General features: G+C 39.3%; 1 protein-coding gene and 1 non-coding gene across 2 annotated transcripts in view; both read right to left on the bottom strand.

Annotated features, from left to right (window-relative positions):
* The window catches only part of Aven (apoptosis and caspase activation inhibitor), a 159472-nt gene extending 138077 nt beyond the window's left edge, over positions 1 to 21395 (bottom strand). Inside the window, exon 1 of the mRNA XM_026391639.2 lies at positions 20933 to 21395. Within this exon, the coding sequence (XP_026247424.1) occupies positions 20933 to 21178 (246 nt within the window). The 5' untranslated portion in view covers positions 21179 to 21395. The remainder of the gene's footprint in view (positions 1 to 20932) is intronic.
* LOC113186217 (small nucleolar RNA SNORA11) lies at positions 13955 to 14081 on the bottom strand. The gene has a single exon (XR_003301246.1). It is a non-coding gene; the product is annotated as a small nucleolar RNA SNORA11 (small nucleolar RNA).
* Positions 21396 to 27010: the final 5615 nt, after the last annotated feature.

The raw sequence follows: 27010 nt of genomic DNA, 5'->3' as shown, positions 1-27010 counted from the left end.
CTCAGTGTTGTCACACCATTCCTTTCCTTCTCCTCATTCTTACATCTTCTCATAGGTGTTATTTTTATTGAAAGTGGTTGATAAAAATGAGACATGAAAAAGTAATTACTATCTGTTAGCAGAATCAAGAATCTGAGACAGTGCACCTGTTCTCTCCATTGCCAGCTCCTTGGACATCAACTTGCCTTCAATAGTGTTCCCTCAGATCTGAACAGTAACCATTATGTGGACATAAAACTAGGAAGAAATTTTGTTTTGTTTTGTTTTTAATCGAATAATACTACCTGCTCTTAATTTCATCTAATAAGTTTAAAATTCTCTACTAAGAATCATTAATAAATTTTTCATATTCTTATGAAAGGCCTGATATCATACCATGGTCTATCTCTTTGGAAGCAAGGACAGTTTTTCCACACAGTCTACATCATGTAATTTAATGGAGGAAAAAAAATCCATGTTTCTCCCCCCTCCACCACAAACCCTGAATTTCTTCAATCTATAATGAATGAAACACATTCTACACTAAGATCTATACTTCTTATTGGAACTATTTTTCTTATTTGAGGTTTTTTCAGATCCTGAATTTTTTCTAAATCTACTACGAAATAACACAGGATTGGGAACATTGGCTCTGAGATAGACCTTTGCTGATGAGAAAATACAATCCCATTGAGGAAATTTACCTGAATTTACCTGAATCCCAGTCTTTTCAGTATTTTTAACATTATACTTACCACCTAGAAAAGCAAATCCAAGTAATCATCTGGGTTGAAAGAAAAGAGTTACTGTAATGTAAAAGTCCAAAAAAGTCAAATGGTGCTACATAAGAATTTTTGTTTCTTTTTCTTAGGAAAAAGGAGTTACACAGAAACTTCTCTTTTTTTTTGGGGGGGGGAATGTGAGGGGTGGGGGCCTCTACTCTTCTATGTAGAAAGTTGAAGGCAGGTCATACTACAAACTCTCGGGTCCATCACACCTTAACTAAAAAACTACCTGTGCTACTTCTAGCTTTGGCCACATGAAAAACTAACTCTACTGTTCTATAGGGCTCCACAAAACAGGATGAATAAAACCGTAATACAGCAGAAATTTTGATTTCCTAGATTCTTTATCAGAATGAAGTACACATGGCAATCAGAACATCAGACTTCAAAAAATGTATTCTAGGGTAGCACGTGCGAGGCAATGGGCTCAATCCTTAGAACCATATAAAAAGAAATAATATAAAGGTATGGATCCGACTATGACTAAAAAAAAATATTTTAAAAAATGTATTTTATAACCAAACTTTTTATAATACTGATAAGCCACTGGGGGCCATAGTGTACGCCTATAATCCCAGCAACTCAGGAGGCTGAGGCAGGAGGATCATGAGTTCAAAGCAAGTCTCATCTTAAGGTCCTAAGTAACTTAGGGAGACCCTGTCTCTAAATAAAACAAAAAGGGCTAGGGATGTGGCTCATTAGTTATGCACCCCCAGGTTCAACTGCCAGTACAAAAAATAAATAAATACTGACAAGCCACTGAGGTGGTCTCTGATAGGTGTTCATCTATCTTATCTTTCTCCTACTTGACTCTTGACATGTGGCAGTCCCTTTATTTTTACAAGTTTCCCCCTTTTCCTTTCATCCCACACTTCAATAATATTTATTTTCTGGGTACAAAATGCAACCTGAATCTTTTATAAAATATTTCTAACAGGAGTTTTTGACCCAATCAACAAACTCCATCAAATATGACACCACTGTTAAACCCAAATGTCTGTCCTTGTACAGACAGAGACTTGGAGCATGTAACAGGGAAGAAACCATGTAAATATTCAGAATTCCCTCCTTTGGTGACTAGCTCCATTTTGAAACAACCTGTTTGTTTTGTGAAAGACAAAGGGTTTGTTTCTAAACTGGTTATCATGTTGCACACCTAAAGTCCCAACAACTCAGGAGGCCAAGGTGGGAGGATCACTTGAGCCCAGGAAGGGCAACATGGCAAAAAAAAAAAAAAAAAAAGTGGGGGTTTCTTTTACGTTTAGAACACTGAATGTAAAGGAGGTTTAGAACCCTACTGCCTTCTAAATCATCTCCTGCTCTTATAAAGAGACCATTTGCCAACATCTTCTCACCTACAATGAATCCACGCCCTCAGCTTATCTGTTAAAAATTCATCAAAAAGCCTAGAACTGAAAAGCTCAGCTTCCTCCTACAAAATGAACAAACCAAACAACCACCATCACCTGCCATTTTCAATAGCATGGAACTCTCATCTACTAGTTAAGCAGCTTCCCAAAAAACGTTTCTTCTCACCATAGATTTTGAAAGATTTTTCACATAACATCTACACAGCCATGTAGCTATCAATTTAGTAAGATGCCAATTACCATGACAAACTTACTGAAATCACTTAAATTTCAAAAACCATTAAAAACTCTGTAACTTGGTTACCATTTATTCTAGTAAAACTTACAAAATAAGAATCACAATGTCTTATTACAGTTCCTTTGTATGCTATTGCACTTTATCCAAAGCACACAACAGGTTCAATTGAAGTGGCACCCCCTTTCTCCACAAAAAGTCTTAACTGGGCTTCTCCAGAAATCTTCACCGTGGCTGATTTTAGGACTGCCAGCAAAAGATCTCTACAAAAGAGTTCAATATTGATAAACTTCCTATTTTCGTGTTGCCCTATCTTAGTTGGCCAATGGCAGGGAAGAAATCAGCATTCCAGGTGCTGGACACCCCCTTACTAGTTTTTCACAAACATATCCAGTATAGAAGTTTGTAGCAATGTGCAAACAAGGCCTATGGCCTTGAGAACTGGGCTTCACAGAGATGTCTACATTTTTAAGATAAGAGAATATACCAATTGGGCTCCACAATAATAGCTGGCAAGGGTAGGAAAGAAAGGGGAGAAGAATCTCTCCCCTTCCCGGGTGTTGTCCTTGAAGTGTTAACTTGCCCAAAACAGTAAAAGAAAAAGCTGCTTTTATGTAAACTTCTGCAGACTGTGAACTTCTGAGCCCCTCCCTTTACATGCTGGGTATAAAACTCTGAAACTACCTGGTTCAGGGGATTAATTGATTACAGCAAAAGCTGTGCCCTCTGAGCCTGGCTGCAGCCAAATAAAACTGTTTCCTGCTATCTTCAGTGCCTTGCCTCATTTGTCCCTACAACACAATGAATTCTTGATTTTTTTAAAATGCCTGTTCCATTGCTCAAAATAGAGGTTATACTATTAGATAATATTCTTTTCTACATTTAAAATAGACCTCCTTGCCAGGCACAGTGGTGCATGCCTGTAATCCCAGAGACTCTGGAGGCTGAGGCAGGAGCATCACAAGTTCAAGGCCACCCTCAGCAACTTAATGAGGCCCTATCTCAAAACAAAAAATAAGGTCTGGGGATGTGGTTCCATGGTAAAGGGGCTCTGGGTTCAATCCCCAGCACTAATTATTATTATTATTATTATTATTATTATTATTATTATTATTATTATTATAATCCTCCATACTTGATGGCTTACAAGTTTGCTCCACCATAGTAATCCAAGGAAGCAAAATGGAAAGTAGAGGTTGAAACAATACTACTTCCCTTAGAGCATCCTTGTTCTGGTTTAACTCCCTAGGCTACAAAGATGAGGTTCAGAGAGGACTTGCCCAAGATCTTATCAGTAAAGGCAGAATAAAAACCTCTTAAAATGCAATCCAGCACTTTTGCAAATGAATCTTCACTGAGTATAATATTGGTAAAAGTTAATTCTCAGGGCTGGGGATACTGCTCAGTTGATGGAATGCTTGCCCTGCATGCACAAGGCCCTGGATTCAATCCCCAGCACCTCAAAAAAAAAAAAAAGTTAATTCTCTGTGTAAAACATCTTAGTACCTAAAGCATTTGTGAAAGTTCAGCTCAAAACTCATGACTATCAATGGAGAAAAATGAGACCTTAACTGTCAGGAGAGAGATTGCAAGACAGACCAATCATCCAAGAATTATCTGTTTTCCCCTCTTGCTGGGGATCTCATCTAGGGACTCACTTGTGGTAGGTAAGTGCTGTACTACTGAGCTATATCCCCAGCCAAGAATCATCTTCTATCATGTGAAACTACCTTTCTTACATCAGTGACATCTTCTCTCTTCAAAACTCATCCTTTTACGTATCTTGTCTAACTTCAATAACAACCTGGATGATAGGCAGGATCTTATTTACACCTAATTATACGTAGACAGATGAAATCTACTTGAAACAGGTAATGTATCCACTCCATAAACTTACCAACCACACAAGTGAACAAACCTAAACCAAAAACTTGATCACTGAAAACAGCAAGGTTCACAGAATGAGGAAATGTTTTGACAGTAGGAAGACACAGCAAAAATACCAAAATACCTCAGAGCAAAGTAAAATAGAAGTCAGATGCTAACAAAGGCAAAATATGAAGAAAGGAACCTATACAACACAGGTGTGATCCAAACCTCGTTCCACCTATTCTTTTAATCAAGGTTTAATGCCACCATCTGGTGGGGCACCCACCCTCCTCACACTATAACTCCAAGGGGAGTTGCATTCATTGCACCCAGTCTAAGTCACAGACGTAATGCTGGACATTTTGTGTGCTTTTATAAGAGCTCCTCACAGCATGTCATTCAGTCTCCTGACTAAAGTACTATCTTACTCTCCCTCTTGTGACCAGTGGCTATAAGTTTAACTATGAGATCAAATTTCACAAGATTCAAGTTACAATCTCCACATAACAGTTGTCTTCTTAGACAAGGGCCAAACTCAAGCTGTAACCAAGAAAAGATGTTTGATTTGCCATTTCACATTAGAGAAAAATGTACCTACCAGAATTCTTCAAGTGTCACCTTATATTAAAGTGACAGCCTGCATACACACTGCACCATGTGAGGATTAGATCAATCATCTGAGAAGTCTTTCTTTGCACATGGATTCTACCTGACTCATGAAATTTCATATATGCTCCACCTTCTGTAGCTACCCAGAACCTGAAGATCCTCTTTTGAATTCATCCTCCTTTTCAGTTTTTCCCAAATGGATAAAGGCTATAAAATGCATATCTTTTTTTTCTTTTGTAGGCTGGCTAATTTTATATTCAAATTTTCCTTCATCTTCTAAAACACTAAAAGAATGTTGAGTTCTCACAATACCTGTCAGTGGTTACCTTAAAGTCTACAGAAATCAAATGACAACTACTGCAAAAACTGTATTTAGAGATTTCAAGTAACAATATTTTATAAATGGAATAAGATCGTACTGTTTGCAACAAAGACAAGTACATGCATTATATTTGAAACTTACTTTTGCCATGACCTTTGAAAGGCACTAGGCTGGCACTTTTCTGACTGAACTGCTTTCTCTAGCTCCCCAGCCATCAGCTGAATGACATCATGGTTGCTGTCAACAAAAATCCCTCCCTTCTCTGTCCTTACTTTAACCAGAATAGAGAAATAAGAAAAAAGAAAATGCACTTTCCAGAGACAGAGCAATTCAAGAGATCATTTCCCCTATGACAGGATGGAATAATGTAATCTGCATTTCCCTTCTGCAGCTTTTTAAGTGTGACCTTTAGGATGCTTTTCCAACACTAGGAAAGGAAAATTTTAATTAAAAGAAAGGGCAGCAGAGACACATAAGGAAGGAGAAAGCTTTTACCTTGCATTAGAGAAAGATGGATCTTCTCAAAGCTCCTGATCCATAAGGACAAAATGCAAATCCCAGGATTAAGATTATGTGGTCACAAAAGCCAAGGACTGGGCCTTGTAAACGGGAACCTTCAGGTGTCAGAGAGGCTCCCTTGGAGTTAGCAATGCTAACATTACTTGTGCCTTGCCTTTAGCCCAAGTATGAGGTTATCCTTCTCTGCTTCATAGAAATTTAAAGCAACATTTAATATCTTCTCTAGATTCCCACCAAAACAGTCTCCAAATATCCAAATATTCTTCGGAGAGGAATATGAATTGAATACTAGTATTGTTTACCTCTAACAAGGAGGTCAGTGAATTTAAAATTGTAATCCAAACTCTCAAAAGGAATAAACCTGACAAAACTAAATCCTAACAGGACACAAACTGTGGCTTTGGCAGAAAACATGGGATCTTGTTATAACGTAATTAGCACCAAAAAAAAAAGATCATCTGCCTCAAAATAGGGACCCCACCAATGGGATTTCTACAGAGGTAATGACACTAGACTGGAAATTCAAAGTTCTTTGAGTAACACACTGTTACACAATTTTGACAAGGAGAGAATAAATGGAAATTCAGGAGTATGATATATCATCAAGATAGTTCTGAATGGGTTATTATGAAGTTAGCCCTCACGAATAAAAGGGGTGGGAAAATGCTGAGAGACAGGGTCTGTCCTAATGAAAATGTCACCATCAACAGCAAAGCAACTCCTGCTTCCTTCTAAACAAACCCCAAGACTCTTCCTCAGTCATTATCCACAGCAATTTGATGCATTAAAGGTTAAAAAGAGTGGGGAGGGGAACTCTTCCTTTTCTTGTATCTAATGATCCTGAAACCACTCAAAACACAGAGTGATATTCTATAAGAACAGAGTCCTTATTCAGACAGGCAATTTTCAAATGCTGGTGTTACCGCTGTTGGCCGGTGAGGAGTCCTTGCTTCCCCAATGTTGAAGAATAACACCAGAGAAGCACGCCGAGGCAAGGTCAGAGTAAAAAATTAGAAGTTTATTAAAGGACAGCAGAAAAGACTTCTCCTGGAGGAAGAAGGGGACCCAAGAGGTGGAATCCGTGGAAGTATGGTTGTTTTCCCTTTTTATAGTTCTTTCAGTGATGGAATGTAGGTTGGAAGGCCCGAGGGGTGGGACAAAGGTGGGGCAAAGAAGTAATCTGGGCAGGAAGGACTTCATTAACACTTCTTTGGGATGGGCTACCTCCAAATCTGTTGGGGGCTGTTTCCTGGGCTCCATTAACATTCCTTTGGGAAGGACTTTGGGCCTAGGACTTTTTTGGGACTTCATTAACATTTCATGAGTTGTCCTGCGTTTCCGTTTCCCGGGTTCATTCCCAGCATGGCCTCCATTTTAGATTTCACTCGATATTAGACCCGATTTACCTAACTACACTGACTACCTAACTTTAAATCTGGCTTCACTGGATCAACCAGCACTGTTTTTTAAAAAAGCATTTTTTAAAAGAATCACAGGTTTCAGGGCGGCTGAACACACTATTCTCTCCTTGTCCCTGAAGAGGGCCGAAGACCTACCACTGAGATAGATGCCAAGGTATTTCATGTGAAAACAGTCTTCTTGGTCTAAAATACTTACCCTTTTAGAATCTAATAAAAATCAAAACTAAATGGCAACTCGGTAATTATTTCCTTTGTTTAACTTACACAGAGAAACAAAGCTCTACAATTTTAGATAAATGAATTCAAAGCTCTACAATTTAGATAAAAAATATAAAAATTCTTTTCTGAATTAATTTATTTGTAATTGGACACAATACCTTTATTTATTTTATGTGATCAGGTAACCACCACAAGCAAGATACACAACAATCCCCTCATCTCACAAATTTTCCTCATGCCACTCTTTGTAACTAACCTGCCTCCATTTCCAACTTCAACCACTGGATACCATTTCTATTATTTCTCCCTTCCAGAATGTCATATAAATGAAATCATACAGCACATAGCTTTTGGCACTTTCTCCCACGCCCCCCACCCCCCCCCCCGCCCCCTCAGCAGAGTACATTCCAGATTCATCAATGCTGATGTGAATAACAGTAGATCATTCCTTTTATTGCCAACTAGTATTCTATTGTATAGATGTACTGCAGATCATGTATCTATTTATCGGTTTAAAATCACTGTTGTTTATGGTTTTGAGTATTTTAAAAGCCACTATTAATATTCATCCAAGTTTCCATTTCTTTGGGTACACATATGTACCTAACAGTGGGATTCCTGGCTCATGTCTTTAACCTGAGGAGAAACCCGAGGCTTTAGTGTTATCAGGTGTTTATGCTATTCCAATAGACACATAATGGTTTCTCACCGTGATCTTAATTTGCCTTTCTCTAATAACAAATGATGTTGAGCATCTTGTGCTTATTTGCCTCCATTATATCTGGTGACCTCCCCCACCACCCTGTACTGGGGATTGAACTGAAGGGCACTTTACCACTAAGCCACATCCCCAGCCCTTTTTTAATTTTTAGACAAGTTGCTATTAGTTGCTAAGTTACTAAAGCTGGCTTTGAACTTGCTAGCCTCCTGCCTCAGCCTCCCCCTTTTCCATTTTTTTTAATTTCTTATTTTTATTTTTGTAGTTTTTTTGTAGATGGACAAAATGCTTTTTTATATTTTTTTATTTGTAATTGGACACAATATCTTTATTTATTTTTATGTGGTACTGAGGATCAAACCCAGTGCCTCACACATGCTAGGCAAGTGCTCTGCCACTGAGCTACAGCCCCAGCCCCCCCTTTCCATTTTTTAATGGGTATTTATCTTATTAAATTACACAAAAATATGCTGATGCTCAGTTCAATCTTTTGTTGGATATGCCATTTAAAAATATTTTCTCCCAGGCTGAGACTTATCTTTTATTTTCTCTTGAATGTCTTTCCCAGAGCACAAAGTTACCTGTTTTGTTTTGTTTTTCTTCTATGGCTTGCACTTCTGGTTCCTTAAGAAATCTTCGAATAACCCCAAGTCACAAATGTTTTCTCCTACTTTCTCTCCTAAAGAGCAACTATCCTTCCATTCATTTCAAAACAATTTAACTCATGTAGTGTATTATATATAATACCTGCTTTAATATCTGTCTGCTAATTCCAATATCTGGATCATCTTAGGCTGGCATTCATTGTCTCTCACCTCAAAAGTTGGTTACATTTCCCAGGTGTATAGTGAAACATTTGAATTACATTCTGAATCTTAAGTTCTTGGTCTCTGGGTCCCATTAAAGACAGTTTTGAACCCATAAAGATAGTTCACTAGTAATCATAAACAACTCATACAGCTGTTCTTGAGTATGTTCATTTCAACTACAACGACCTAACACTGGACCACTTTCTCCAAAAAGTACTGTGGTTTTGTTTGTTCCATTTTGTCAGGCCATCAATCTGGTTAGGTTTAAACAGCAAGTGGGTGACAGTTCCAATATCACTTTAGTTCTCAAGGCTTATTGCTATGCTGCTTTGGGTCTGTCCCATGAAAACAGCTCGAGCCTGGGCCAGCTCATACACAACATAGGAAGTGACCTTTCCCCAGCTCTGTCCCATAGACTGGGGCTTCTTTGGGGGGTCTAGCTGCCTGTGTTGCCCCTCAGGAGGGACACCCTCAGAGAGCCATACAGGGGGCAAAGTAAAGAAAGAAAAAAGAGAAATCAAAACAGGCATACTCCCGCACTCTGGCCTTTGATTCTTTCAAGGTTCTCTTGCCAGAAGGAAATGATTTCTACAGGCCCAGGAACTCTGTTTCTCCAAGGTATCCGCATACCGTGATTCAGTGAAGAGGCCATTCCCTCCACTCTCTCTAGCCCACAAATCCTTGGTCTTCTGGCCAGAAAGCTGGGATTTCTCTTAGGTTTTAGCTACCTCTGAACTCCCCTCCTCCCCCCACTGCAGCTCTGCTGAGAGCCCTTTAGCCAGAGAGAAAGACCAGAGAGAAAAGAAAGGCTACAAGAAACTCACCCAACTGTTCCACAAACAGTTCACTTCTCCAGGCTTCCATATCTTCCCCATCTGCCAGATTTTCTTTATTTTTTGAGTCCTCGGGTAATTTGTCCATGGATTTTGGTAGTCAGCAACAGACACAAGCTTCAGTGGACTAACTTCACCTTAGCCACAACCTCAATATTAAATACTGAGGCAGTGTCTCTCTTAAATAGTCAAACAATGAGTGCCCACATTCACCTGAGCTGAGCCCCACCCTTCTCACCTTCCTCTCTGTGTCAGGGTGGAGCAAACCTGATCACTGTTTCTTACAAACTTAGGACATTCATACTCTTTTTTGTCCTCCTCCTAGGTGTCACTACTTTAGGCCCTACAGAAAGAATGGAAGGAAAGAAAAACAAAACCACCTGACCTCTGCAACAATGTCCTATTCTAGACCCACTCTGTCAGCCCTTCAATCATATCAGACTTAGAGTCCAGGTGGTGGTTAATGACTCCATATCAACAGCCTGAGCTTCCCTGGTGCTTCCCATTATCATTAAGAAGACCTAATCCACACAGCTGCAGGCTGTTGAAGGCATCAAAGAAAGCTTGTGTTATAAATTCTGACAGATATCTCTTTCTTTGGCATTGGCACTCATTCTGGCTTTTTTCACTGTTGACAAAATAGAAAACTACATAGAGAAAGGAGCCCAGAGAGTAGAGTTGGGTTCAGATGCATGGCCCACCTCTCCTTCCTTCACTACTCTTAGTTGTAATTAGGAAAAGCACAAAACGTGTCCACAGAAAATCAATGTGAATATTTCTACAATATTGGAAGTAATCCTTTGCTTAAACAAAAACATCTACTACTTAAGCATGAAATAAATATCTACTGAGAGTCTATGCTATGCCAGGTGCTGGCCAATGTGCACAAAATACAGCAATGAGCAAGACTCCTGCCCTGGGGAGTTCAATAGCTCCTGGAGGAGTCAAACAACAAATAAGTACATATATAATTTTGGTATAAATACATAAAATAACTGCTAAGAGCCATAGCTGAGTAGGAATGACACATGGCATTTTTGGTTGAAAGGTGACACCAGCAAGCCATTGAGATGATAATGATTATGTTAAGATATGCATTCAATTGGATATTAGACCCCTGCTGTCCGCCTCCGGCCTGCTACTTTGGAGCTCTCCCAGGACTCCCGGAGAGTTCCCATTGGTTGGGGAAGTACGGTAAGAGGGACTTCCGGAGGAAGGATTTCCGGTTGGTGTGGCCCAGGAGAAAACCGCATGCGTGGCATTCGCGGAAGTTTTGGAAATAAAGTTTGTTCCTGCTTGAGTGGCTCATGATTTTGTGCCCAGCCAGACTGCAGCAAATAACAATGTCAGGTAGTGATCAATGCCATCGAAATAAAGTAAGTAAACAGATGGAGAATGAGGGGCCAACCTTTGAGGAGATGTCTAAGTGGAGAACCAGGTAGAACTCAGGCTCAGGCCAGGCAAAGACGTAGAGACAGAAAGGCAGAGAAAGCTCCAGGCATCAAGGGCCCCAACCTTCAAGAAAAAACAACCCTGACACATTCAAGGAAACTCAGTCTCATGGCTAAACAGGATTAAACTAGGAAGACAGAGTGAAGAAATGAAGGTCCAGAAAAAACAATATCATGAAAAGCCTTTCAGGGTGTGGTATAGGATTTGACTTTATTTTAGAGACAAGGTCTTGCTATATCGCTGGCCTCAAACTCATGGGATCAAGTGAACCTACTGCCTCAGCAGCCTCCAGAATAGCTGGGACTACAGGTTAGTCACTGTGCCTGCTCTGATCTTATTCTAACTATAATAGGAAGACAGACCTACAGAGACATGAAAAATGCAAGATTTAATCTGACTATCTTCCTCACCCTCAAGCCCAACCAAAAGAATCACATTTTAAGAATTTACAATTTAAAGAACAATTAATAATTTAAAGAAAAAAGAATTGCCTTCAAATTCACAGCAAAACCTAATGTTCAAATCCATGTCATCCTCAGTCCTAAGAGATCTAGGAGACACCAATACAAAGTCAGATCACAAATTTAAAGATGAATAAGTGTGATTCATCTATTTCTAAAATAACATTATTTATATTTCATAAATAGTACTTTCAAATGTTAAATTATTCCTTTTCTGTTAAAGAAAAATGAAAGACTACATTTAGCCTTTTAATTTGTATTTTTATTACAAAAATCAAACATGCTATACATGAATCCCCAGATACCAATAACCCCCTTCAACATTTACAAAGAATTTGCCAATCTTATTTTGATCTATCCCCCTCTGACTTCCCCAAAGCCTACACAGTGATGAAAGTGTGAAAGAAACTATAGGAACCAAATTGAAAAAACTCCCTCCAGTGGTCAAAACTGGAATAATCAGGTCAATAAAACAGTACAGGCTTATAGCACATGATATAAAATAAACACCTGTGGGTCCATACTAATATAAATGACTGAGTCAGTAAGTCAGTGGAGTAGAAAAATCTCCCATGCAGAATGCTAAACAAATGACACAGACACTCTGCCCTCTAGGAGGGTGCCCTGCAGTGTGACCTTCCAGAGAGTATATCTGGGAAGCAGGTAGGTGGCAAGGAACTTTGATAGTGGAGAAACCTAGCAAGTACTAATTCAGCCAGTGATCAAGGTTAACATCATGTAGACAGAGGCGCATCCTACACCAGGTCTGACCAGAACTCCTCAAGCTATCAAGGTCATCGAAAATAAGGAAAGTCTAAGAAATTATCTCAGCCAGGAGGAGCCTAAAGGAGACGTGATGAGTAACCATGATGTGGTCCCCTGAATGGGATCCTTCACACTAGGTAAAATCTAAGGAAACTGGAATCAAGTATGGGCTTTTGTTAATAATAATGTACCGGGGCTGGGGTTGTAGCTCAGTGATAGAGTGCTTGCCTCACATGAGCGAGGCAATGGGTTCAATCCTCAACACCACATAAAAATAAATAAAATAAAGGTATTGTGTCCATCTACAACTAAAAATATATTTTAAAAAATAATAATGTACCAATCTTGATTTATTGATTGTAACAAATGTGGCATGCTAATGTGAGATGCTACTACTAGGGGAAACTGGGTGCAGGGTATATGGGAATTCTCTATTCTAGTCTTTCAATTTTTCAGTAAATCAAACTGTTCTAAAAATCTATAAAGAATATATATATATATATAGATATATATATATACACACACACACACACACACACACACACACACACACACACAAACATATATGAGAGAGAGCGCCAGCCCTACAGGATGCATGTGTTGAGACCACATACCTTATAAAAGCAATCACTTTATTCCACTGCTATGAAATGTTTCAGTTGATACAATAATGAGACTAAAAATTAACTCCCAAACAACTTTGCAATTGAGACTCTAAGTCTTTCACTTTTTCTGAACAAACTTTATCTGTACTCTACCTCTCTCTTAAGTATTTGAACACAACTACAAAATATTTATTAGGGTTTACCCCCCTCAAATAAGCTTCCAGTAGCAATATTGTTAATTACTATCATGGGGAAATGGTTTTGATGACAAGAATAAAGCAAATATTACAGAGATGCTTAAGTCAGAAATAAGTGAAAACACTATAGCCAAGACCCCAAAAGAATCCCCCACGTCTAAAACCATGGCCCAGTTGTAGGCCACATATAGGTGTGATTAACTTTATTCAACTAAGGAGTTAAGGGGACTTGGTTATGTAAATATTTTAGGGAGAAAAGTTTATTACTGGCCATAGAAAAAAACAAAATTTCCACATTTTTTAAAAGAAGACATGTTTTAAAAGGTTGAGAAACATTCACAGGACACACCATGCTCAGCTTTGCAAGTATTCCACAGGTCAATGAATGACTGAAGCAGGAAATTAACGTTACTCCCATTTGGAAAAATGCTGAACTACTTACCCCATCTGCTGTTCACAGATAAAACTGGGCTTTGGTTGCTGGTTTCATCTCAGCTGCGAGCAAATGCATTCCACACAGCAGATGATGTCCAGAACTAACCTAAATTCTTTTTTTTCCCCCTGGGCTGAAGATGGTACCAGGGGCTTCCTGCACACAAAGCAAGCACTCTGCCACTCAGCTGTCCCCCTGCCCTCAGCCTGAAGTGAGCTGCTCATTGTTTTGGATCTAGGAAAGTGATTTGGAGTTAACCGTTCAATTTTCATTTGACAGATAAATAAATTGTCCTTTATTTGAGTAAGCCAAAAGGCACTTGCATTTTTTTTTTCTTTCTTTTCTTTTTCCCTATATGTAGGGCATTTGTTCATAGAAGGACACATATCTTGTGCCCCTCCTCACAATGGCCCCAGATTCCTATTGGGTGTGTTATAAACAGAGCAGCCACTCTTCAGGCCCCTGCTCTGAGCACACCCCATCTTAACACATTTGCTTTCAACTCTAGTATTCACTTTTTGAAAGAAAAATCCTTCATCAGGCCAGGCATGGTGGCACATACCTGTAATCCCAGTGGCTTGGGAGGCTGAGGCAAGAGGATGGCGAGTTCAAAGCCAACCTCAGCAACTTAGCCACACCCTCAGCAACTTAGCAAGGCCCTAGCAACTCAGCAATACCCTGTCTCCAACTAAAATATTTTTTTAAATTCTGGAAATATGACTCAGTAGTTAAGTGACCCTGGGTTCAATTTTTGGGTTCCCAGTACCCCCAAAAAAGTCCTTAATCAGAAACTTTTTCAAAGAGAAAAGAAGCATCATCATTTCAGTCACTTTGAATCAATCTGCACTTCCAAAATGTGTACCTATGGAGCGCACTGAAACCAACAATTAAAAAACAAAACAACAAAAATAATCTATAACTTTGATTAAATTGATAATAAACCACAATGATGTCATTCCAAAATCCTAAAACTGATTGGTCCCTTAAAGTCTTTTTTGTTCTCAAACAGAAATTGAGAAAGGCAGGCAAAAGGAAGTTTTCCAGTCTTTTTTGACATCATAAAACGTGAAAACTTAGAAACTCTGATTATTTAAACTTTGAGAATGGGAGGAAGGCTTGTACAGCTTTGGTAGCTTTGGTAGCACAATTTGGGGAAGTCACATTTCTAGGACTGGGGATGTAGCTCAGTGGTAGAGCACTTGCAAAGGGTATGGGCCCTGAGTTCAATCCCCAGCATGGGGGTGGGGGGGGGGTGGTGAAGTCACATCCCTGACTTTAGGAAATTGGACAGAGACCTTGATTTCTAAGTTATTTGATGGAAACTTTAAATAATTTACATCTCCACATTTTACACCTAAGATACATATTGTATACACTAGAAAAGCCCAAGTCAACAAACCTAAAGGATGAACTACACCCAACAAACAGCCTGACCATCTTGCTATATATTAGAAAACATACACATGCTTGATGGGAAAGCATGAACAGCAGTTCATAAATAATTATTCTAGAAGGGAAAAAATTAAAAATTTTTCCAGTCACTTGTTAATGAAAAACTAAATGTCATTCTGGAAATCAGAAACATCAAGTTCAGTTATTAATCCCACCAACAACTAACTGGCTATATCCTTTAAAAGGCCTAAATCCACCCAACTATTATCTCTTCATCTGTAAAACTACATTTAACACAACCTGCCTCCTTCACAGGTAAGTTCTGGCAATATTTTATTTTTAAAATTTTTTTTAAATATTTATTTTTTAGTTTTAAGTGGACACAATACCTTTATTATATTTATGTGGTACTGAGGATCAAACCCAGTGCCTCATGCATGCTAGGCGAGCACTCTACCACTGAGCTACAACCCCAGCCCCAAGTTCTGGCAATATTTTAAATGTGAGGACTTCCTTTAGGACCTACTTCAAAGAAGCTGTTGTTTTCAGTTAGTTTCATTTTTTATTATTTAACTTGGTTTTTTTTAATCATAAGAGTAACACATGCGCATTGCAACAAAATAAAAATTCAAATAGTTCAGAAAGAAAAAGAGAATCTTCTTCTGCCTTTTCTTCTAATCTTGTTTCAAAAAGGTAATCGCTGTTTCCTACAGTCTTCCAGAATGTTCTAAGCATATGTATAAAATTAGAATACTACTATATAACTTTTCTAAAGTAACTCTTTCTCTCTGTATTTGACATTTCCCCATATCTACCCTGTTCTTTAAGAGCTGCTCAGTATTCCTCCCTTTCCAGGTAGTCCTTATATTAAACAATGTTGCAATGAACATCCATCTACTTACTTGGTAATTTGTTCACATTCATCTGTGCCATAATTAGTCAGACTTAGAATTACTGGACCACAAGCTAAATTATGATGTCAATTTGTCTCTTATACATTTTTGTCACCTCTCACCAAGAGAACAGAGGAGTAAACTCAAAACACATTGGAAATGATCAATGCTTTGTTGAAAAACAAAACTTAAATGTTTCTTCTGCATATAGTTTAATGAGAAAGTCTACCGCTAAAGGAATTAACATATTTTTAAATGTTTTAAGAAACATAATTTATGTTTCCACCATCTCTTTGAAGAAAAATAAGAAACTACAATTTCTATTTGGCAAAAGAAACCAAAGTATTAATAACAATGAGACACAAGAAATGCTCTCTCCTAAGTTAGGCCTGACCTACTTTTATATCCATAAAAGAACACTACTAAAATGAGAGTGTACTTTCATTCTTCTGTGAAGTTTAAAAAAAAAAATTTATCTAACTCCATTACTCTATGCATAAAATAAACATAGTATGTATTTATAAATAAATTCTAGTCAAAATTTAACAAACTAAGTAGTTTCCTAAATAGAAAAACTTAAAGAAAAAAACTGAAAAAACACTAAAATTTCTATTGGAATCTATATTTCAAATATCATTTGAATTATATAATCAGATAACAACAACAACAACAAAAAAAACCTTTCTGGGCTGGGGCTGTAGCTCAGTGGTAGAGCGCCCGCCTCACACATGTGAGGCACTGGGTTTGATCCTCAGCACCACATAAAAATAAAGATAGATATTGTATCCATCTACAATTAAAAAAAAACTTTCTGGGGCTGGGGATGTGGCTCAAGCGGTAGCGCGCTCGCCTGGCATGCGTGCGGCCCGGGTTCGATCCTCAGCACCACATACAGACAAAGATGTTGTGTCCGCCAAATACTAAAAAATAAATATTAAAAATAAATAAATAAATAAATAAACTTTCTATTTACTGACTGACCCCCCCAAAATAGTAAAGAATCCAAAATATAGTTAAAATAAGAATTAAACTTGCATGATATGTAAAACAAATTAGTTTAAAACCAGTAATAGAACGAAATAATATGAAGAGATGCTATAGCTATAAAACCTCTAGATACTATCATTTCTGTTTTATTCTCAGGTGTTTTAAAAAGCTGTTATTGGCATTAAATTAGAAAACTATTAAGACTTAGACTTTTTATATCTAACTTAAAACAATTAAATCTTAGAACAGGAAAATATAAAATCCAATGCAATTTAAAGCTCTTGTATATATCTGGTCTTTGGAAGAAGAGTTATTTTAGTTAATGAGCCTTCAACCACCAAAAGAGTACTTTAAATAATGTAACAAAGGCAAATAAAACATAAGGACTTCCCTACCTGAACTCCAAAAAGGACACTAAGCTAGCTTCCCCATCTACCTTATAAAGTACCTTCCAAATGCTATCACTCATTCAGCAAAATTTACCAAACTCTTTCCAAAAAAATAACAATGCTATTCAATTCATGTTATTGAATCATGTACAGGTTTTCAAGTACCTTGAAGTTAATAAAGAAGACATACAAGTAAATGATTAAGTGTAATAAAATAAAGAATGAAAATTAGTGCTTTATTTACAAAGTACAAAATTACTGAGGAAAATGAGAAGCTTCGCAAAGAAAGGTGGCATCTGAGCTGAGCTTGTGAAGATGAATAAGATTTTGAAATATGAAAAGTGTAGGGAATAAGTAATACACTAGAGTTGGCTACAAATTATAGAAACCAATTCTGGCTAATTTAAGCAGAAAATGAATTTTTTGAAAGAATTTTGTAAGATTGACAGGACGTCTAGATAACCAGGCTGAATTAGAAGCAGGCAGCTGCAAACTCAACAGTAACCTAATAGACTAGCTAAGATGCGTGGTGACTGCCATCATGAAGGAACTGTCCCTGCTTCAATATTCAGAGCCTAACAAAGGACATTATTGCATCAACTGGTAAAAGCTCTATAAGGTTAGATGACAGTATTGTAATAATGTTAATTTCCTGTTCTGATTACTGTGCTATGGTTATAAGAGATTTCCTTGCTTTTAGGAATACATAACCAAGTGTTTAGGAGCAAAGGGACATCATCAAAACTACCTCTTAATCTTAAAAGTTCAGGTTGGGGAATGATGGGGTATGACTATGGAGAGAGAGAGAGAGAGAGAGAGACAGACAGACAGACAGACAGACAGAGGAGAGAAAGGGGAGAGGGCCAGGTACAACCCATCCAAGCTCAAGTGACCATCTTCCCTTCTGTACTTCTATAGTGAAGGACACCACAGAATCCCACCACCCAGAGATAATCCCTACAGTCTTTATGTGCATTGTCTTGCCTGTCTTCCTTATTTTATAATCAAAAGTATACTTGTAGAATCCTTTTTTCAAGACAGATTATGTTTCTGGCAATACACAACCATAAAAAAATGAATAAAGGGAAATAATCTATTTTCCCCCACTCAAAACACAGATTGTTATGTATTCCTATATGTATCCTTTCAGAATTTTAAATGCATACATGTACACACGTCATAATTTTCATATCAATATAATATTGTCTTTTTTTAATTTAAGTCTCATGACATCTTTCCAGTTGTACACGGAAAAAAATGTACATCAAAATGTTAACAGTAATTATTTCTGGGTGATGATATTAACAGTAATTTCTATTTTCTTCTTGATAATTTTCTCTTAACAGAAAAGATGAAAAATTTAGCCCCAGGATATAACCTTTAACCTTAGGACATGACTTCCAAACTCTGATATAAAAGAGGAGGAAAAGAAACAAGAGGAAAGTATCTGAGAGGTCACCAATCTAAAATATTATGAAAGAATAACCTTTCCTACATCCCTTCATCCAGCTGTAGCTGAAAACAGGATGATGTGTTAAGATTGGTAGCAATGATGGCAACTGCAGCTATCTTTATGTCCCAGGCTCTGTGCTGAGCATAGACATACACTGACACATCTAATCATGACACCACAACATGAGAAAATACTAAAAGAAAAAATAAGATGGAATTTTTAAGACTATTCCAACAAGGGATAAAAGCCTAAAATTTTAATAGAATGGGTTACAATATCAGCATAAATTAAAAAGTCATATCATTGTTTTTCTAAATGATTTACCATCATTTTATTTAATATAGTTCAACAGAGATGAATAAGGCAGGACCTTCACTCACTGAACTGAATAAATTAAACACATTTATCAATAAAGGCTTTGTTCCAGATACTGTAGTTAGTATCAAAGGTCCTATTACTACAATTACTACTAAAGCCTAATCCTTTTTTTTTTAAGTATGTTGACACCCAATTCGAGTCTTCATACATGTACTTTTTTTTTTCCTAAAGAGAGAGAGAGAGAGAGAGAGAGAGAGAGAGAGAGAATTTTTTAATATTTATTTTTTAGTTTTTCGGCACAACATCTTTGTTTGTATGTGGTGCTGAGGATCGAACCCGGGCTGCACGCATGCCAGGCGAGCGCGCTACTGCTTGAGCCACATCCCCAGCCCTAAAGCCTAATCCTTACAGCCAAGTTGCAGCCACAGTACTTTGTCTTCAGTAAAGGTGCAAAGGGTTCACAACAATGAAAGACATAAAACAGAGTGGATTCAAGGGCTGCTTTGATTAAATCCCAGCTCTCCCACTGCCTATGAAAGCTGAAGCAAATCAGTTAAAGCATAAAAATGAAGATTGTATGTATATATTGTTTGTATTATATATATACACATATCATATAAAATAGAGTTATTATAAGGACAAAATGTGATAAATAGTGGGCACTAGGCTGGTGTTGGTTTCTATCATTTCCTTCCTCAAACTGGCAGGTAAGCTGACCCTAAAATTTTTTTGCTTGTTACCTACTTTAATCCTAACAAGGTTTAGGTTTTTACACTTAATTAAGTTTTATAATTTTTCCGGCTTCATATGTCTGTATACAACTACCATCTTTAGAGATATCTTACCTACTGTGCCCTTAGGATATTACAAATTTAGAGCTGAGGTGAGAAGGATAGCTCAGTGTACAGCATGTGGCATGGCCCCAGGTTGTATCCTTGGGAGTGGGGTGTTGGAGAGATATTGCAAATTTCAGTAATAGGAAATTTTGCCTGAATAAATTTTTAAAAGAATTTTTAACCTATGTCTTACATAAGAATTCAAAATACAAACACAATTTTGCACTACAAATGTAAAAATAACAGAATAGCTCATAAAAAGACAGTATTTCTAACTACAGTAGCTGAGATATGGTTAAGAGTTGGCTCATGTATATACCATTCCCTGCTCCAATCTGAGAAATTTCGTCTATGAATTTAACACTAATCATATCAAAACTCACACCTGACTGATTGAATATTCAGTGTGTGAATGATTCAAGAGACAAGGCAAGTAACCCCTGATTACACAGGTAAGTGTAACAGGACTACGCTTTAAATGTCCGGAGCATTCTTTCATTCTAATTATTATTATTATTATTATTATTATTATTATTATTATCATCATCATCATCATCCGGAGCATTCTTTCATTCGACTTTTTACCATCATCATCATCATCATTATTATGCTCCCGCTGCAAGCCAGACACTGTGTGGGGAGGAACAAAGCCACCCACCCCTTGGATCCTCAGACCCGGAGCCAAGGTGATAAAACAGCTGGGGGTCTGGGTGCCTACAGACCAAGCCCTGGCCACGCCTCGCCTGCGGGAGTTAAGCAGGTGACAGCAAGGGACCCAAAACGCCCTAGACCAGCAGCCAGACGCGCAGCCTCCGCCCTGGGTCTCGAACTCCAGAATCGCGACCGCCGGGCCAAGGCGGAAGCCCACAAGACTTTACCTCCCGCAGGAGGAAGCGAGAGCCACCTCGAGCGCACCTGCGCGCCACCGCCACCCTCGCATCCCGCGCAGGCGCACCGCTGCCGGCACGCGCGCACCCGCACACTCGCCCGCCTTCCCGACTGGGCCCCGGCGCAACCAGGCCTCGCTGCGTGCCGCCAGATCCCACCAGCCATCGCCTCTTACCGGCGCGCTAGCCCCGGCGCCGCGGCCTCGCGGTTCCCGGCGGCCTCCTCGCGGGGCTCCTCCTCCTCGGCTGCCGCGGCCTCCGCGGAATCCCCGGCCGCGACCCCGGCGGCCGCCTCCGTCCCCACCGCCGCCTCTCGCCACCGCTGAAGCGGCCCCGGCCTGCTCGCGATCGCGATCCCCGCTGGGCCGATCGCGGCCGGGCCGCCGCCCGCGGCCGCCCCGAGCTCCTCGCTCCGCCTGCATCTGGCCGCCGCAGGCCGAGCTGAGCGTGCGGGAGCCGGGCCGCCGCGGAGACGCCCTGGCCTCACCGGAAACTGGCCGCACGGAGCATCCGCGAGCAACAGGCCCCCGGCGGCGGCGAGGCGCGGGGAATGGGGCCCCGGGTGGACGCGGGGCGGGGCGGCCCGGGGTCGGCAGGTGGGGCGGGAGCACCGCCAAGCGAAAGCCTGGGGATTCGGTGGGAGCTGCAGTGGGGGACCGGGCCGCCTCAAGGCCAGAGACTGGTATGGGGTGGCGTGGTAAATTAAAAGATGCCCTAAAACGTTTGTATAATAGAACTCATTTGTAAAAGAAAAAAATCCATTTGCATTAGAAAAAGTCTAAACTAGTATATACCAAAATGTTGGTTAAGTGTTGGATTTCCATTGAGTTACATCTGTTTAATTTTCATTTATTTAATTTCCTAATTTTCAGGGATGAATTTATTTTTAAATTATACTGAAATCAGTTTAGAAAGGTGTAGGAACCCGGTGGGTTGCCCAACTGCAGCAATTGGGAGTAGGAAGCAGATTATTATATGTAGAGAATAGAAGGGGCCGTTAGGTCTTCAAGAGAAATTTTGTGGAAATAATCTCAGTGGTTGGGAGAAAATTAAGTGTTCATGTACTCAGTAAGTGTAAGCTGTACTGTGAAGCAAATGCTACTGAAGCCCTTATTTTTCAGGTACCATAATAGAATATAAGACATTTACTACAGTGATACAGCTAGATAGTGATGAAACTGACATTCTAACTTGGACAGTGCCCTCCAAAGAGAAAGGGAGAGCAAACAGTTGGTTATACAGACTCATGGGAGCCACTTTTAACCTTGTTCTACAGAAACCACATGAAAATAATGAAAACAAGGGTAAAAACGTCAGCCTAGCAAAAAAAAAAAAAGGTGTTTTTTCTTGGCCAGTCCTTTGTGGCCTTTCCTTAAACCCACATATAGTTAAAGGTGTTCTTTGCTTCTAATCATCTGCTCTGCACAGACACGGTGCTATGTCCTGAATTTTTTAAAAAGCCATTAACCCTACCCTGAGTAGCTCATTCCCAAAAGGAAGATAATCCTATGAACCGATTATTACAGTCCAGTGGGCCAAGTGTGTGAGAGGTTCAAGATCAAGAGCCAAAGAAGTATGCCCAACAAACAGGCTAAAGTCTGTTGGGTGAACAGGAGTTGGACTTTTTGATAAGGAGCTTTTCAGGGTGAGGGAACTCCTGAGGACTGTAAATTTGAAACAATCTTAAAAAATAGTTAACACTTGGCCATGGGCAGTAACACACACCTGTAATACTTGGGGTTGCAGCCAGCCCAGGCAACTTAGCAAGAGCCTGTCTCAAAAAGAGTGGTGTTGCTGAGTGATAGAACACTTTTCTAGCAGGCTTGACCAAGCACCTAGGTTTGATCCCTAGTACTGCAAAAGGGAGAAAAAAAAAAAAAAGGTAACAGTATTACTGCAGAAGGAAAAAAAAAAAGTAACACTTAGAACACTGTTCTAAGTACTTCCCATATGTCCCCTTGTTTGAACCTCAGCAGCCCTATGAGTAAACTGGTGTTATAACATCTAAAACACTGATGTTAAATAACTTTAAAGATCACACAGCTAGAAGCTGTGAGGTCAATGGTAGAGCACTTGCTTAGCATGTGTGAGGCCCTGAGTTTTGATCCTTCATCCTTTGCATCTCAAAACCAAAATAATTTTCCCATTTTGTGTGTGTGTGCTCAAGGGGAAGAACTATTGAATTTGAGAGCTCAGAATAGGGATGACTATCTTAATCCTGAGTGATATTGGCTGTCTTAATTTCACAAGCAGACAAGAACTAGCTCCCCTCTTCCACAATGTGAGGAGAAAACTGTTATGACAAGAAGGCAGGCCTTCACCAAAAATTTGCAGATGCCTTCTTCTTGGACTTGACAGCTAGCTCTCTCTGGGATTTCTTTTGTGTGGGCACTAATCCCATTTGTGAGGGTCCCACCCTCAGGACCTGTTGCCTGCCAAAGGCCTGATCTCCTAATACCACCACATTGGTGATTGAATTTTAAGTGACTTAGAGGAGACAAACATTCATACTACAGTAGGGAGAAAAGGACATGGAAGAAAGTGGTTGAATATTTACCAGCATACCACTGGTTGGGGCTCCCACCAAAACAGAGATCCACATATTAATTTCATCAATATTTATACAAATCAGAATACCTCACATGACCTTGGCACATTTAGAGCTTCATAAAATTTTTGTGGTGGCTTAATCTCTGTGAGAATGTGCTGAGGGCCATTACCAAGTAGGTATGACGCATCGTAATCCTTGCCAATGTACCCCATGTTAAATGGACTTGCCTTGGAAATTTGCTGCGACCTTGCTTGTGTGCTTTAGTAAGATGACCCTGCTCAAGGTGATCGAGGGTGGATCCAGGTTTGAGGAAGTATCCTGCAGGTTTGAGGAAGTATCCCGGTCCTTGGGTTTAAGGCGTTTCCCGGTTTAAGAATATGGGTTTTAGGGAAGTTGAGGTTGAAGATTATTGCTGCTGGGATTAGGGTGTTCCTGCAGTTTGTTGAGTTCTCGTGAGATTAAAATGGGATTTGGAAAAAGCCTCGTGGAGTAGGATTTGGGATCGGACATATTGGAATTGCCCCTGAACGTGTGTGGAGGCTGGTGTGAGATCGGGAATAAAGAATTGCTGTTTGAACCTACAAAGCTGTGGTGCCTCCTGATTCTGGTGCCCCCCAAGACATCGGCAAATGGTGGCCCGTACGGGGAATGTTTAATAGCATCCCTGGCCTCTCCCCACTACATGCCAGTGTCACCCCTTCTACCCTAAGTTATGACAACCAAAAATGTCTCCAGACTTGCCAGATGTCCCCTGAGAAGCAAAAATTATGGTAGATGAGAATCACTAGAACAAATCAATATAGCTATACAATAGTTTTCAAGAAATTTCCAAAAGTATGAGGTTGAAAAGATCATTGGCTTTCAAATTAAGCCAACTTCATTAGAACACAATAAATATGCTTGATACTTTCATTTAGCAGTAACACTATGAGAAGGTATTTACTAGGCCTGTTTGACAGACTTGTGGAGAGTGGTATAACACTTATTCATTTAACATTTTGCACCTGACACTATTCTAAGTACTTTACACATATTCATTTAATCTTCATAATACCCATAGAAAACAATGCCTTTATTACCCCCACCACTTTGTCTCCCTACTCTCCAACTTGGGGACATCTCTTAAGCAACTCTTTCTACATGCCAGTTTTTAAACTTCGGAAGGACAATTCACATTACCATAAAAACGTATTATTTCCACCCTTTTCTTTGTAAAATAACTGCCTCCTAATCCAGTTTTCACTCCATTTCTCTACCCCCATTATAACAAAGCTGCTCAAAAGAGTCATCAGTTCTCCCATCCACTTTCTTTTCCAGGAGGCTTTCACACTATTTCACCATAACAGTGTATCAAGATTCATTATGAGCTTAGGGCTGGGGTTGTGGCTCAGCAGTAGAGCATTCACCTAGGATGTGTGAGGCCCTGGGTTTGATCCTCAGCACCACATAAAAATAAATAAAATAAAGATATGGCGTTCAACTAAAACTAAAAAATAAATATTTTTAAAAAGATTCATTATGATCTCATGTAACTAAATCCAATGATCAGCTTTCATTCCTAATCTTTATTTATCAACCTCATATGATACACTTGATCATTCCCTCCTCCTTAAAACATTTTCTTTTTGTTACTTGCAGAACAACATGCCATCCTTGGAAATTCAAAGATAAATAAATAGTCCTTGTCCTTAACTCTGTTGGGAAGACTTAGGGAATAGTGAAGGGCTTCTGGATGTTCCACTTCATCTATAAATCTGTTGTGGCGCTGCTTCCAGACTTCTTCATATCAAGACATATATAGAAAATAATAATATTTAAAATGAAAGTCATGATCTGGGATAACAAGACTGTTTCTAACAGAGGGGGACAGCCCTCTCCACCCCCACCCCCAGCCTCAAGGCCTGGGAATACAGGATATGCATTAAGTGGCTCCAGTTTTTGCCTTCATGTAAAAAAAGTCTCATCTGTTTCCTTGTCCTACACAAACAATGCAATCATTTAATGTCCTCCATAACAATCACATCAGTTTGGTCTAAAAGTTCAACATTATTCCTAGATCCTCCTTTTTAGAACTGAAAAAGACTTAACTCCTTCAGTTCAAGGCCTGTCATGTATCTCTTTCATATGATCTACAGAATCTAGTACAGTGGTAAAAGTGGCAAATGTTTTTAAAAGAATGTCATGTTACAATCTTGCTCCAGATTCTGTCTCTTCAGAGACACTGAGAAATCATCTCCTAATTGCCAAATCTTTAGATAGCACTTCTACTCTATCTCATCAACTCAGAAAGCTGAGACAGAAGGAGCAAGTTTAAGCCCTGCCTCAGCAATTTAGCAAGGCCTACAGTAGCTTAAGGACACCCTGTCTCAAAATAAAAAATAAAAATGGCTAGGCCAGGCATGGTGGTGCACACCAGTAATCCCATGGCTTGGGAGGCTGAGGCAGGAGGATCACAAGTTCAAAGCCAGCCTCAGCAAAAGTGAAGCACTAAGCAATTCAGTGAGACCCTTTATCTAAATAAAATACAAAATAGGGCTTGGAATGTGACTCAGTGGTCTAGTGCCCCTCAGTTCAATCCTTAGTACCAAAAAAAAAAAAAAAAAAAAAAAAAAAAATGGCTGAGGATGTAGCTCAATGGTAAAGTGCCCCTGAGTTCAGTCCCTAGTATCAAAAAATAAAATAAATTTAAAAATAAGTAAATAAAATAGTTACCAAGTCCAGAACATCCCTTTCTTGTACTTTTCTCATTGGAAGTCCTTTCTGATACCTAACCCATTGTTACCACATGTGTTTTAAGCCTACTTGCTCTGGATTTGTTCTTGAAAAGGAAGAGGAGCTCATCAACATTTTCCATAATAATGACATGAGCTGGTTCTGTTGATGTCCCAAAGTCAATGGGCTATAGACAAAAAGTTTTCCACTGCAGGCTGCTATAGAAACAAAGAAACACAGCAAGGACAAGTTGAGGGATAAAGCTCTTCAGAGAGAAGGGATTTCAGAAAATCAAGGCCTAAGTTCACTTATGCAAAGTCTAGGAAGTCAAGGCCACTCTCCAAGGAAAGGAATTCATTTAGGACACAGTGTTCACCTTTTGGTTTTTATGTTGTTTTTCTTCTATTGTAATTCATTGACTACAAAGAACAAAGACACAAACTGCTAAGGTTGGGAACACAAAACATTTTATTCGCCTGCTCTCTGCTAATGCTGGCACCCTAGAAATAAACATTCTCTGGACAGTGGGTGAAAAGTAAGGACTTTTACAGTTGGAGTAACCAAGTAAGAGTCCGGATCCCACACCCAGATAACCAGTTGCATTTCATTTGCCTCCTTTTACAACTTCTCCACTATCAAAAAAATAAGAGCTACTCCTCCATAAACACAGTCTTTTACTCAAGAAGTTTTTTTGTTTTGTTTAATGATTCAAGAAATGTATGATGGAAACTGGGCATCCCAGCAACTAGAGAGGCTGAGGCAGGAGGATTACATGTTCATGACCAGCTTCAGCAACTTAGCAAGTACCTTAGTGAGACCCTGCCTCAAAATAAAATATTAAAAGGGCTGGGATGCAGTTTCGTGGTTAACTACTCCTGGGTTCAATCCCTGTACCAAAAAAGAAGGAAAGAAAAAGAAACATCTGGTGGAAAACTCTCATGCTTGAAACAGTCTTCACACTCAACTATGATCCAAATAAAGAAATCAGTCC

Source organism: Urocitellus parryii, chromosome 6 (genome assembly GCF_045843805.1).
Source record: "Urocitellus parryii isolate mUroPar1 chromosome 6, mUroPar1.hap1, whole genome shotgun sequence".
NCBI classification, from domain to species: Eukaryota; Metazoa; Chordata; class Mammalia; order Rodentia; family Sciuridae; genus Urocitellus; species Urocitellus parryii.
The sequence above is the reverse complement of the archived record's forward strand: the minus strand, read 5'-3'. Positions and strand labels throughout refer to the sequence as shown.